The sequence below is a fragment of the Ruditapes philippinarum genome, unplaced genomic scaffold (assembly GCF_026571515.1).
Source record: "Ruditapes philippinarum isolate M1 unplaced genomic scaffold, ASM2657151v2 ctg3957_1_1_1_1, whole genome shotgun sequence".
Taxonomy (NCBI): Eukaryota; Metazoa; Mollusca; class Bivalvia; order Venerida; family Veneridae; genus Ruditapes; species Ruditapes philippinarum.
This window is the reverse complement of record NW_026858289.1, coordinates 40,979-55,026: the sequence shown is the minus strand read 5'-3', so window position 1 is coordinate 55,026 and position 14,048 is coordinate 40,979. Positions and strand designations below refer to the sequence as shown.

Here is a 14,048-nt window from a genome sequence, read left to right as displayed (position 1 = left end):
ATAATTTGAAAGACTTCGTTCATTGTTTAGGTGGGTACGTGCCTATTGGGCGTTAACGAGGCTTGCCACAATTTGCTTATTATAATGCTTTTATAAAACCCATTCCTGACGATTTTTAATAGTACATGTATGTCATAGGTTCTATTATTCTAAGATTGATTCCGATTATCAGATATCTGCCACATTCATACTGTTAACGAACTATATTTATACTTAAAGGAAGCCATTTCTTATTCTGCAAATATTACATCAATTGGTAAAGCTAATTTCAATCCGCTCAAATCGGTGAGGTGTTCTGACAATGAAATGGTGGAGCAGTAATGGCATAATTCATAAAGCCTTTGACCACGCAGGACTCGACAGGAGTTGTTAAGAAATCCCTTTCAAATAACGTCAGTTATTATGACAGCTCTATTGACTTTGCTGATGCAACATTTCAGTGATTGATTATGTTGTCTTAAACAAAAGAGGAATTTTAATTAAACTTACGTTACAGATTTTGCAGCAGACGTACAATACCCATGTATATACATGTACCAGCAAGGTTTACCTGAAAAAGTTGCATTCTATCAAACAAGACAGGGTAAATGTCAATATTCAATTACCGACCAAGAATTTATCAATATCACATACAAGTAGTTAGTTATGTATTACATCAGGGAATTGTTTTCCACAGAATCCCAGTAAAATATATGTTATATTGAGACAATTTACTATTGGGCAGGCATATTGCTGTAGAAAAAAAGATAATATAGAAATTGAAGAAATAATGAGAGTAGATTTATAATTGTAACACCATACAAATATGAAAAATCCGCGCTTAATTCAGTTGTTTCGACATATCATCTACAGAGGTTTATACCCTATAAACCAATTTTCCTTTATAAGATAATACATCGCTGCAAAAAAAAATCTCCATAAATCTACAATATTTCAAGCTAACACCAAGTTAACTGGTCCGAGCGTATGTCATGTGGGTTATATTTATTTAAATTATTGTTTGCATCATCTTAAGGACGTTTTCGGGAGTTTAGACATATTGACAAATAGGCAAAATTAAAACCGTTCTATAGAATTTCTTTTAACTTGGCATGTTGTTAGAATATGATAACAGAAACATTTTAAGCGAAAACAAATTGGGGTGACCGTTCTCGTTTTTGAGTTATCTGCCCCTGAACCAGAATTTTCTATTTATTTGAGGTCATTTAAAGGGCAGATAACTTATACATACGTAAATGAATTTTTGTTTTTACTTCTGGATAGTGTTTTTTTATTGTTGAATACAATGCATAATTACATGCAATTCCTTATATCGTTTCTGTTAATTTTTTCAATGAAAACAAAGGTACTTTAAATCTATAAAAAAAATAGGCTAATTGTTAAGAAAAAAAGCATAGGTTAAGAAAAGAAGTGGGAAAAAAAACTATCCACTCTAAATTTGTCCTTGAAATTTTGCATATTGACTAAGACGAAGGTACGAAGCTTCATGGAAATAAGAAGAAAGTTTCACTTCATTGTAAATTTTGTAAATTATCTGCCCTTGAATTTAACAAAAAGTCCAAATCAAAGGCAGATAACTCGAAAATGAGAACGATGACCCATTTTTTCCTTTTAAAACGTTTCTGTTATCATATTCTAATAACATGCCAAGTTTAAAGAAATTCTATTGAACAGTTTTAATTTTGCCTATATGTCTATATGAAAACTCCGGAAAAACATCTTTAAACAACATTTATACAAGACGGATGGTGTAGTGCACGTGTTATTTAGGGTATCACATGTATAACTGACAATCTGAAAGAGATACTTTACATTACATGTATTTAATTTTATTATATTCTTGAAAAAACAACAACGAAAAACAACAAAAGTTAACCATCTTGTTTGAAAAACGTTGACAATTTAAGATAAACATCTGTATCAGTTGTAAAGAATAGGAAAGATATGTTATTGACTGATCATCGGAAAACAAGAGCTCGCAATAAAGGTGATTCATACCCCGCCATCCACCTCAACTATGTCTGATATTAGTGGTATGTAGCAAAATTTAAACTTCACCTGTATTTTATTATGTATCATATGTGAATCAAAAATTATTACAATTCAAACCAAAATCAAAACGCAACAAAAAAAATGTAAGAGATGTCGTCTGTAGCCAATATTATTACTGACTTATATTTCAGAAAGTTGCACTTGTATACAAAATAGTATAACAATACATTGTTTCATCTCACTCTAACGACAAACGATTTTTTCTATTTTCTTGACCTTTACAGACCGACATGTAATCTAGCACACATAGCTAGCGATAATTTTAATAAGATCAACTTTTTAATGTACATTAATCCCGATAACGTAATAGTTATCATTTGTCTATATCAGTTTCAAAGCAAATTCCAGAAAATGATCATTAAAATTTTGAAAGTGAGGATATGACATTGTTTTATATTTTCTCTTTTCTTTAACTGAGAAAATAAAGTGTGTCTTCAATTCATAATCTCTTAATACTTTGTAATCACCGAGTGTATGATGTATCATAAAGGAATATTCATATCATATTGCTCTTTATTCGAAGTATTCATATTACTACAGTGGGGCTTCTGTAAAAAACCAAACTGACATTTTACGAGTTTCATGAAGGTCTGTTTGAATGTACAATTAAACATTGTGTAAATAATTGGATTGATTGTTGAACTTATCCATCCTAGCCACATACATGTTGAGAGCAATACATTATTGAAGGCACACTCTTTGCATAACACTCTTAAGATATTTACAACAAAGAATGGTGCCCAACACATCACGAATATAGCAAATACAAATCCTAGAACTTTTGAAGCCTTTTGTTCTGTTCGGACTCTTGTTTTGTCACTGTTTTTAGCTCTAGCCAAATTTAAAATACTTGAAGCTTTGACAATTATTTGTTTCGCCATTACCTGACGAAGTGAGCCTTTTCTATTCATTTCTGCAGCAGGTGTGAAATGAGAGCATGATTTACCGTCATCGTCCGAATAAGTCTCATTGTCACTTATGAGTGATTCTGATGACGTACCATTTTTGTGATGACCAGGTACACTAAGAAAACATCTGCTAGAGTCGGCCACTGGAGATACAGCAGACGAGCAAACAACGTTACAAGAGGCTGACTGAGGTATAAAACTTGAAATTGGTAACTCCTTTCCACACTGAGATATATGAATTCGACTTCCGCTTCTAGAACACATCTCGTACTGAAAGTCGTCACGTGAAGTTGAAAAACTTCGCCTTACTTGAGAGGGGGATAAATCCTCTTTACAATGTTGACGGCTAGATTTCACTCTGCGTAAAATCGGTTCACCAGATTGTTCCGGGTTTCCGCTTGGATCATACAGTTTAGACTGTTTATATAACAATCTGATTGTAAGCCCGTAGGAAACTACCATGATTACAAGCGGAATGAAAAAGGCAAGAATTGATCCGTAGATAATAAATCCTTTATTCCTTAACATACACTGTTTATCACTCAAAATATTTGATTGATCAAGAACACCAAGTACCGTGACTGGGCTGGATATGGCCGACGCAGTTATCCATATAAGACTTATTTTCAGGAGCACTATCGACTTTGATTTGTTGCGAGACTGTAAAGGATTCCTTATTGCAAGATATCGCTCCAAAGAGATACTGCAAAGATGTAGAATTGATGAAGTACACATTAGAACATCTGATGTAGTATAAACACTGCATAATATGTGGCTGAATCTCCAGTATCCTGAAAGTATATGAAAATATTAGTTTAACAAATAATGTATGATATATTTCATATTGATTTACCTACATACCATTATTTCTTTAAAGCGTGAGATACATCTCACTTCAGGGACTTCTTTATCCATTTATCACCCGGAGTACATAAGACGTGAAGATACAGTGTTTCATTTTACTAAAAGCAAACACAATATAACTTCAATAAAAACCAAATCTAATGTAAGTATCTATTAAAAGTTTATACCATCAAAATGAAAATCAATGAATATTAAAAAAGATATTAAACAAAACGTAAACAAGGTACAGAAAAACAAACCATCCGGATCTAACAGAACGTTATTACAAATATAAAATGATCACCAACAACATCTAATTATCAGCGTCACATTATCCCCAACATATCAGTATCACCAGAGTCATCAACATAATATCAGTACCAACATTGTGTTAATCATCGAGATGACGTATCAGACACAATAACAGCTGTTCTGTTCGTGTGTATATCATTGTGTTCAATATGTAATAAGCTATTCATAACGTGAATATCATTGTGTTCAATTGTGTCCATGTTGCATACCAAAAGCACTGATGTCATCATGAACATGTTACACACCGGACAGATTGATACACACGGACACACGAACAGAGCAGCATATTACACATTGAACAAAATGATGCACACGAACATAACAGCTTAATAATTACACATCGAACACAATGATATACACGAACAGAACAGCTTATTACACATCGAACACAATGATATACACACGAACAGTCTGTTGCCATGTGTTAAAATAGAATACAATAAAGTTGTTACTGAAAGTTAAGGGAATTCCATAAAAACCCTGAATCGTGCAAAATAAATAAGCATTCGATATATAAGCAGCAAGCGTGTGTGGCGCCGTTATTTGTTGCAACGCCGCTAATTGTCGCACTTGCTGCTGAATGTCGCACCATTGCCGCTTAAACCGCCGCTAAATGTCGCAAATCAATGGTAACGTTAACTATCGCAACACTACCATTTTAATGCCGCATTTATGCTAAAATTAAGTTAGCTAGTGGTATTACATTAATACCTATGTTAGTATATATAATACCAAAATTTTGGGTATATAAAGGTCATTATGGCAAGATTTAGGTCATTATTCAATTTTGGCCGCCTGGCTACTTGGCATTATTATTTTTTACAAAATTGCGAAATCTGCTCTCAGTGACTTTCGAATAGTTGCTGTCGTTTAATGAAAAGCTGTAGTCACTTGCACGAAGGGGCTCTTTGGCATATAGAGATTCAACCAATTGTTTTGTACTACACTGCAAATCCTTGCATATCTAGATAGCTAGTCCTCGGATCACCTACGTTAATATTGACATAATATCAGTTGTTTTTCATGAATCTAGTTATTGCAATAATTAACTGTTAAATTGTAACATAAAAGGGAAAATAGTGCGATATTTAAGGTCATCATTGCGATACTTAACGTCAAAATATTTTGAGATGCGAAATTTAGTGGCTATAGCGCGACATTTAGCGACAAGTGCAACATTTAGCTTCGTTGCGACATAACTATAACGGCGCCACAAGCGTGTTTTTGTATAAAGTACTACTAGTGTATAAAATTTCAAAACTTTTCATGAGTTTATTCTCATAGAAAGCTTATAACCTACAGTCAGAGTACTGTTGATGACTTTTAACAAACTTTTGAATGTCTGTTATAAAAAAAGTTTGAGATTTTTTGGACAAAGATAAAATGTGTGTCTTCAACATATCACGGCTTTGATTGAAGAGCCGTGATTAAATTGTGATAATTAATTAGATATAATACATTAATTGAAATAAGAAAAAGAATGTATGAAATATTTACCAAAGAAGTCGTTCATGATGCTGATTGGCATAACAATGATACATACATGAAGATCTGTCACCGCTAATGAAAACAAGAAGTAGTTTGTCACAGTCTGTAAACGTTTTTCCATCGAAACTGCCATACACACTAAAACATTACCCGTGATTCCAAACAGTATGATAGGGACGAGCAATATCACTCCCCAGTTATACGTATCTGCTAAAGTATTACTTAAATAACTTGAATTCAATGACATTTTAGCTGAATGATTTTCACTGTTTATTGCCAAACTTTGTAGATAATATATAAAAACTAATTATTCGCGTATCTCACAAAATCCAATGCTATGTAAATAATAAATACAAATTTAAATTCTACAGAAGTAGAATTAAAGTATCTGACGGCACACATAGCTGCACATTTAATGCAATTCAGATATTATTTTAACTTTCTATGTTGCTTTTTATTAGTATTCCTCATTTCACGTCTTATAACCAAGAAGAAAACAGTAAAGAAATAATTGAAGTGTTTAAGTGCAATATCTTTCGAAAGATCTATATTTAATTTCCACCTCTAACATCAATAATATCAGGAATAGAAATACTAAAGATCCCGCTAGTATTTATCGATGTCCCGTTTCGCTTAGCAACCATTGTTCCGTAGATACGACGCTCTATACCGGTGAAACTGTTTCATCCAATATGTCCGCAGATGATGAAATAACATTGTATATTGGTTACAATCAACAACATCAGTGAGGTGACAACAATTATAGAAAATCAAACTTGGTATTGTAGCTTATATCCCCGACCAGTGGCGTATAGAAAAACATTCAAAAAGTTGTGTAATTCAATCATTTTAAGATTACCAGCAGGTATGCCAGTGATTGGGCAATTACATCTGCATGTTTATATAACATTGTTTATTTTCCTCAGTCCACTTTTCATATATAAGGGAGCAAGGAATCACCATAATCCCGTCTATACAAAACCTCACAATCACAATTTGTAATCTTCAATCTGAATTAGTGTTTGAAATTATTTTTTTGTCCAATAAGATTGCAGTATTTCAAATGAATCGTTGGTAAATCGGCAAGCTGTAATCAATCAAGTAAAAAGACTGCTTATACAAATAATTTAAAACACTAAGCTGGTTAAGATTTATTAGTACGTCGCGCCTGACCAATTAAATTTTGTAAAAACTTACTAATAAAGTTAACTTTACCCTATACATAAACGCAGTTAATGAAACTTATCGTCGTTTGCTCGATAATATAATTCACGCACGCACGCACGCACGCACGCACACACACACACACATACACAAAAACAGCAATTCATTCTCCGAAATGTTACAAAAATCAACAACTTATACATGCAGACTATTTTTCTTAGAAATCTATTGTTCGTTACATAACTACTTTGTGTTGAGGAAACAACAATTTATGAATATGATAAATATTTAATGCGTATAACAAATAATACTTTATGTCTTATAAATGCAGCAAGAAGATATTTATTAAGTCGTCCAGGATAATTTGAATCGCAAATTTCAGCTTATCGGTGTCTGATATTTTAATGAAGTCTCCTAAAGCTAAACTCATTAAAATAGAAACAGATTTCAAGAACATGTCTTACATCAGCAAGAAAAACAACATGGTTTAGTTCTTTTATTCGGTCAATATTATATAACTTTGTTTTTATTAAGGGATATCGTTTCCGAAAAGTCTGTACACGATGGGAAAAAAGTAATGCAATTAGGGAAAGAATCTTATTGTTTAATCGCGACAGTAGATCCAATATTTAAAAATAAATCGAACATTATATTACATACTACGGTACCTACTCATTAATTGATCTAACAGATAGACAAAAGTTATAGCACAGAATATTAAAGAAAGGGAAAATAAAACAAACAAAAAAAATCAACAGAACCAAAATATTCAGACTTCATCTTTACAAAATACATACACATGTACATCAGAGGACTGACAACTTTGTCTGACTAAAGTGGTCAGTGTACCGCGCATAATCGACACGCTTTTATCGGGCATTAAATAATTATAATACCTCGTACAATGTAGATTATTTAATGGTCAAAGTATAATGTTATATTTGTTTATCTATTACTTAAAATATGAATGTACTCAATTGAATGTACGTGTACATGTATTTTCTGTTGCTCTATTTATTGACTATTTTATGTTGTATTTTACGTTATTGCACTGATAAAGTCACAGATTTCTATCCTTTATGTTAACAACTGAATTGTTGAAATATATTTTCCCCCTTATGAAAGTGTACGTTGTTTTTATCTGCATGATTCTTAAAAAACAAAACAAAGGAAAAAACACAATGATTTATTTTCCCCATTTGTCATGTACATGATTATGATAAAGACAGTACAGAGCTGCATGGAAACTGTTTCTATCGTGGATGATATAACAACATGTAGTAGTCGCTTCTATCATCAACACCAGGTAAAACAAGAGCCTGATGCTTTATCCCTCCATCTCCAAAAATATATTAATACCTTGAAATAATGATTAAAAAAGTTACATATTTCTATTATTCGTAAGGAAGGAAACATCGCGCTTTCAGGGTAATGTACGTTTAGGTGTTCATTGACCGCTGTACAGTGGTTTATTTTCGGCTCAGAATTCATCCTTTTCGCATATACTCTGCAAGGTGAAATGTCTGGGCTCGTACTCGACTGCCAAAGCTATCAAGCAGATGAACCCTTGTTAAGCATAGACTATAGACAGACATGTGTAATGCAGGCACGTACATAGTGTCCTTCTATCATTGTTCCTTATTTTCAGATAATACAAAGTGGATTTTATGTTAACTATATGTCCACAATCAACATTTATTTCATGATTTTGTATAATGTGTGTTTCAACTTAAAATAGAGAGAAAAAAAACACAAATTCAAATGTAAGGCTTAAGTATTTGTAGCTATAAAATATTCAAAAGGAGACTGCCTACATATACATGTACATGAAAATGACATACTAATTTGCATGACAATGGTGTATGCGAGACATATTCCGATTGTAAATCTTTATTTCCTGCCAACACTAGTGACGATAAATCACGTAATATACACTTATAAGTACCAAAAAACACTTTAATGTTGAATAAACGAACACAAAAAAAAACGAAACTAAAATATTGAACAAAACAGGAACAAGCTCGAATTACACTCAAGTGATCAAAGTTTAAATACATAATAAATCAAAAGATCCACGTGAAGCAAAATATATTTGGTACATGATCTTTATCTTGTTCTACATGTTCTAATGTATTGCAAAACAGTCTCATTTTAGTCAAATTGTACAACCCAATGGCGGATAAAGCTCTCTACTGCATATTTACCCATGTTCATCACACATGTGAACAAGCTTCTCCACTGAATAAAGTATATTTTCATCACTAAGCATTTAATTTAGTATTCAAAAGGCATGGGTGTTAAAATGTTAGAACTGGCAGTTCACTACTGCATGAGGCCGAATAATCATCGTTCATAGACATTAAATTCTTCTTTGAATTTATAATGATTTAACATTATATTTTTGTTATATATTTACATTTTTCTCTTGTCTATTTAATTCACATAATATCGTTTTCTTATTTACTGATAGTTTTGTTTCCATTAAGACGCCGCGTTACGTCATAATTTTATCTGAACGGAAATGCAGTTATCATAACAATTTCAAACGTTCATACTTGTAAGCATCACGACGATATATTTAAAATGCCGCAATGTCAGAGCTAAAGATTGTGTTCTTCCATAAATAGAGAATGAACGTCCTGTTTAGTTAATATATTAAATGAGTGGAAATGTATTAAACATATATTTGCTGAGGTTAGCGTCATAATGAGTTTCTCAGGATTTTAACCTTCTTCAGACTACGCTTTTTGAACATTTGTAAATCATATACTATTGAAGGTCTTTCTGATTAAATACCGGTTTGTCTATAGCAAGGCGGCCAAAATTGCATGATGACCTTAAGCTTGCCATACTGGCCTTGAAATACCCTAGATTCTGTTACTATATATAGTAACATAGGTATTTATGGGTCTTTAATGCGAAGTAAAATGAAATGAAAATATGTATCAGCATAAAATGTATTTTAAAAAATGAAAATTTAAACAAAAAGTTTTTGTTTGTCTGTGGTGACGCTTTTCTATGACTTTCTGTCCAAAATTTTACTTTTCATTCAAAGTACAGTACAATTATTAAACTGTCGAGTAACTTTTTGATATTGATACATATGATACTGAAAAATGCAATTACCTTCGCTGTTTGCTACAAAAATAATTATCAGCAAAAGGCAAATGGCGTAGAACTAGTAGAATAAAATAAAAATTCCAAAAACCCATTTGTTAGTGTTCATTACTGCTGTGTCGTTCTTACTATGTAGCTTTTGCCCCTAATAGTATCTCATTTTCAGTATAATATATACATTTTCAGTATAATATATACATTTTCAGTATAATATATACATTTTCAGTATAATATATAAGCAATGGCTTTTATCCTTAGCCTAATTAATAAAGTCAAGTATTTTTCATGATGTGTATGCAGAGGAAAGTTACTTTACGAGTATAAGCCGGAGTCACATTGAATTAAGGCTTATTTACCTCTATCTGTTAAATTATGACCCACCCACGCGTTAAAAATTGGCCCCCGTCTGAAACTGATAAACTATTCACAAAGACAAATATGGCGGTGACATGTGAGTGTGTGTTTTTTAATTAATCCCGTGTGCGCTGGATACTGTGCCTACAAGACTACAGGCGGGATGTAGCAAAACCTAAATTCTCTGCTTCTCATACAAAGCTTGAACCAAGGCTGGTCGGTGCGCAGGTGCATTACCATGGAGTAATCTGATCTTGCACACCCGTACCTTGGTTTTAAACAACAAGCAGCGAGGACATGGACTCGTGAAAATATTCCAATGGCACCTCCACTCTCAGGCACAGCAACATGAACCATTATTCAATCACTGTCAAAAAGTAGAGAGTACAGACCTCGTTTAATGCCCCTGCTGAACGATTACTCTTTTTTAAAGCTGCACGCCTCCAGCTGAGCAAAAATATTTCAAGAAAATCAATATTGAGAAAAATTTACTAACATTTTAAGAAAGGTAAAAACATTCACGATCCAAGTAAAATTTTACATCACCATATTTCTACGTTACTAACGCAGTAAGGGCTATTTTTGCATATGTAGACATTTTTTTGATATTTTCTTGAATGTTAAGTGCCGGTTGCAACATGTAAATTACTTTATTTGTTCACCTTACAATATTTTACTTTTAAATACATTTTCAAAATGTTCATAAAAATTAATATGAATCTGGAGGCGTGCTGCTTTAACTTACATTTTGTTACTGAGTGCTAATGTCTTTTTCAGAAGAAGCGGCATCTAGCTGCTTCTCCATAAACAAAATCTCGATTCGTTTTTATTTCTGACGCGCATTTACCCATTAACGCACACATTTTGCATTAAGCTCTTTGTTCCACTCAATGCAACCCAGCCTTGTATTTAAATGACATGCTAAACTTTTATTTCACGTGCAAATCGTGCGAAAATAGACTGTTGGTTTGACAAGTCAATAATCTTTCCAACGGTATATTTTACATGTACTTTCACGTGCAATGAGTTGTTAATATGCCACTAGTATTGGTTTACATGTTACAAGCGCTGGGTTCAAGGCGTGAAATATTTTAGATTTTGGTAGAAATAATCACTATATAATTATTATTATTATTATTATTTTTGTTATTATTATTATTATTATTATTATTATTATTATTATTATTATTATTATTATTAAGCAATTTGCATATTCAAAACAAAAGGAAAAATAACTAATTTTCGGTTTGTTGAATCGTATTGTTTTTTCTCTCATTCTTTTCAATATACAATGCACAGTCACGCCTGTTTTTACAGACTACTAAAGGAAACAGGAAAAATGTGTATCTGTTTATAGTCTCTTTTTACACTTTAATACAACTTTCATGACAGCACATGAGAAAACACAGATGTCCATTGTCTACCCATAATGCCAATTACACGTGCATAAATTTGTAATCACCTATACATACCCGTGCCACTTTTCTTACTCCTTAAAATGGTAGTTCAGGACTAATGAAAATATGATTATATGATATGATTTTTTCAACTCGTTCAATTAATCCATAAATCCAGTATTGAATTTATATTCATTCAATATTCTCTATTTTAATAATGGTATATTTTTTAAATATTACTATAGACATTATTTGTAGAAGAACTCAAGAACACTATCTTTTACAAGTTTATAACTAGTTTTGTATAAATTATATGACTGTAAACATTATACTTCGGCAGCAAACAAAATCCTTCCTCCGTATCATGCCTGTCTAGGTAAAAATGATGATGCTTACGACGATGATGATACTGAAATGAAGATGATGAAGCGTTTACTAGTAATCATTTGCACTGCACATTTTTATACGTTATACTCAGTACATTTGCTAATTACACCCAGCACATTTTTAGCACATATTACATATACCCGGATATATATATATATGGCAAGTAAGAATGAATGATTTTCCGCTGTAGAAGTCAAGTTTGTGTCTGTCTCACTAAATGTTTGTATGTTAGTATATGAAATGTTTGTATGTTAGTACATGAAATGTTTGTATGTTAGTACATGAAATGTTTGTATGTTAGTATATGAAATGTTTGTATGTTAGTACATAAAATGTTTGTATGTTAGTACATGAAATGTTTGTATGTTAGTACATGAAATGTTTGTATGTTAGTACATGAAATGTTTGTATGTTAGTACATGAAATGTTTGTATGTTAGTACATGAAATGTTTGTATGTTAGTACATGAAATGTTTGTATGTTAGTACATGAAATGTTTGTATGTTAGTACATGAATTGTTTGTATGTTAGTATATGAAATGTTTGTATGTTAGTACATGAAATGTTTGTATGTTAGTACATGAAATGTTTGTATGTTAGTATATGAAATGTTTGTATGTTAGTACATGAAATGTTTGTATGTTAGTACATGAAATGTTTGTATGTTAGTATATGAAATGTTTGTATGTTAGTACATGAAATGTTTGTATGTTAGTATATAATATGTTTGTATGTTAGTACATGAAATGTTTGTATGTTAGTACATGAAATGTTTGTATGTTAGTATATGAAATGTTTGTATGTTAGTACATGAAATGTTTGTATGTTAGTACATGTTTGTATGTTAGTACATGAAATGTTTGTATGTTAGTATATGAAATGTTTGTATGTTAGTACATGAAATGTTTGTATGTTAGTACATGAAATGTTTGTATGTTAGTATATGAAATGTTTGTATGTTAGTACATAAAATGTTTGTATGTTAGTACATGAAATGTTTGTATGTTAGTACATGAAATGTTTGTATGTTAGTACATGAAATATTTGTATGTTAGTACATGAAATGTTTGTATGTTAGTACATGAAATGTTTGTATGTTAGTACATGAATTGTTTGTATGTTAGTACATGAAATGTTTGTATGTTAGTATATGAAATGTTTGTATGTTAGTATATGAAATGTTTGTATGTTAGTATATGAAATGTTTGTATGTTAGTACATGAAATGTTTGTATGTTAGTATATGAAATGTTTGTATGTTAGTACATAAAAATGTTTGTATGTTAGTACATGAAATGTTTGTATGTTAGTACATGAAATGTTTGTATGTTAGTACATGAAATGTTTGTATGTTAGTACATGAAATGTTTGTATGTTAGTACATGAAATGTTTGTATGTTAGTACATGAAATGTTTGTATGTTAGTACATGAATTGTTTGTATGTTAGTACATGAAATGTTTGTATGTTAGTACATGAAATGTTTGTATGTTAGTACATGAAATGTTTGTATGTTAGTACATGAAATGTTTGTATGTTAGTACATGAAATGTTTGTATGTTAGTACATGAAATGTTTGTATGTTAGTACATGAAATGTTTGTATGTTAGTACATGAAATGTTTGTATGTTAGTACATGAATTGTTTGTATGTTAGTACATGAATTGTTTGTATGTTAGTACATGAAATGTTTGTATGTTAGTACATGAAATGTTTGTATGTTAGTACATGAAATGTTTGTATGTTAGTACATGAAATGTTTGTATGTTAGTACATGAATTGTTTGTATGTTAGTACATGAAATGTTTGTATGTTAGTATATGAAATGTTTGTATGTTAGTACATGAAATGTTTGTATGTTAGTACATGAAATGTTTGTATGTTAGTACATGAAATGTTTGTATGTTAGTACATGAAATGTTTGTATGTTAGTACATGAAATGTTTGTATGTTAGTACATGAAATGTTTGTATGTTAGTACATGAAATGTTTGTATGTTAGTACATGAAATGTTTGTATGTTAGTACA

The 14,048-nt window shown here is 31.3% G+C and overlaps 1 protein-coding gene across 1 annotated transcript; it reads right to left on the bottom strand.

The window, feature by feature from the left end:
• Positions 1-2,455: 2,455 nt before the first annotated feature.
• On the bottom strand, positions 2,456-6,567 carry LOC132752691 (5-hydroxytryptamine receptor 2A-like). The gene is made up of 2 exons (XM_060743051.1): positions 5,613-6,567; positions 2,456-3,751 (listed from the first exon to the last, which is right to left on the bottom strand). The coding sequence occupies exons 1-2, from the start codon at positions 5,848-5,850 to the stop codon at positions 2,535-2,537; spliced, it is 1,455 nt and encodes a 484-aa protein (XP_060599034.1). The 5' UTR covers positions 5,851-6,567; the 3' UTR covers positions 2,456-2,534.
• Positions 6,568-14,048: the final 7,481 nt, after the last annotated feature.

Excerpts from the sequence above, each read along its gene's own strand:
- LOC132752691 (XM_060743051.1), bottom strand. The coding sequence starts at position 5,850 with ATGTCATTGAATTCAAGTTATTTAAGTAATACTTTAGCAGATACGTAT. Across the intron at positions 3,752-5,612 it reads CATCATGAACGACTTCTTTG|GATACTGGAGATTCAGCCAC; the intron begins GTAAATATTTCA and ends ATATACTTTCAG.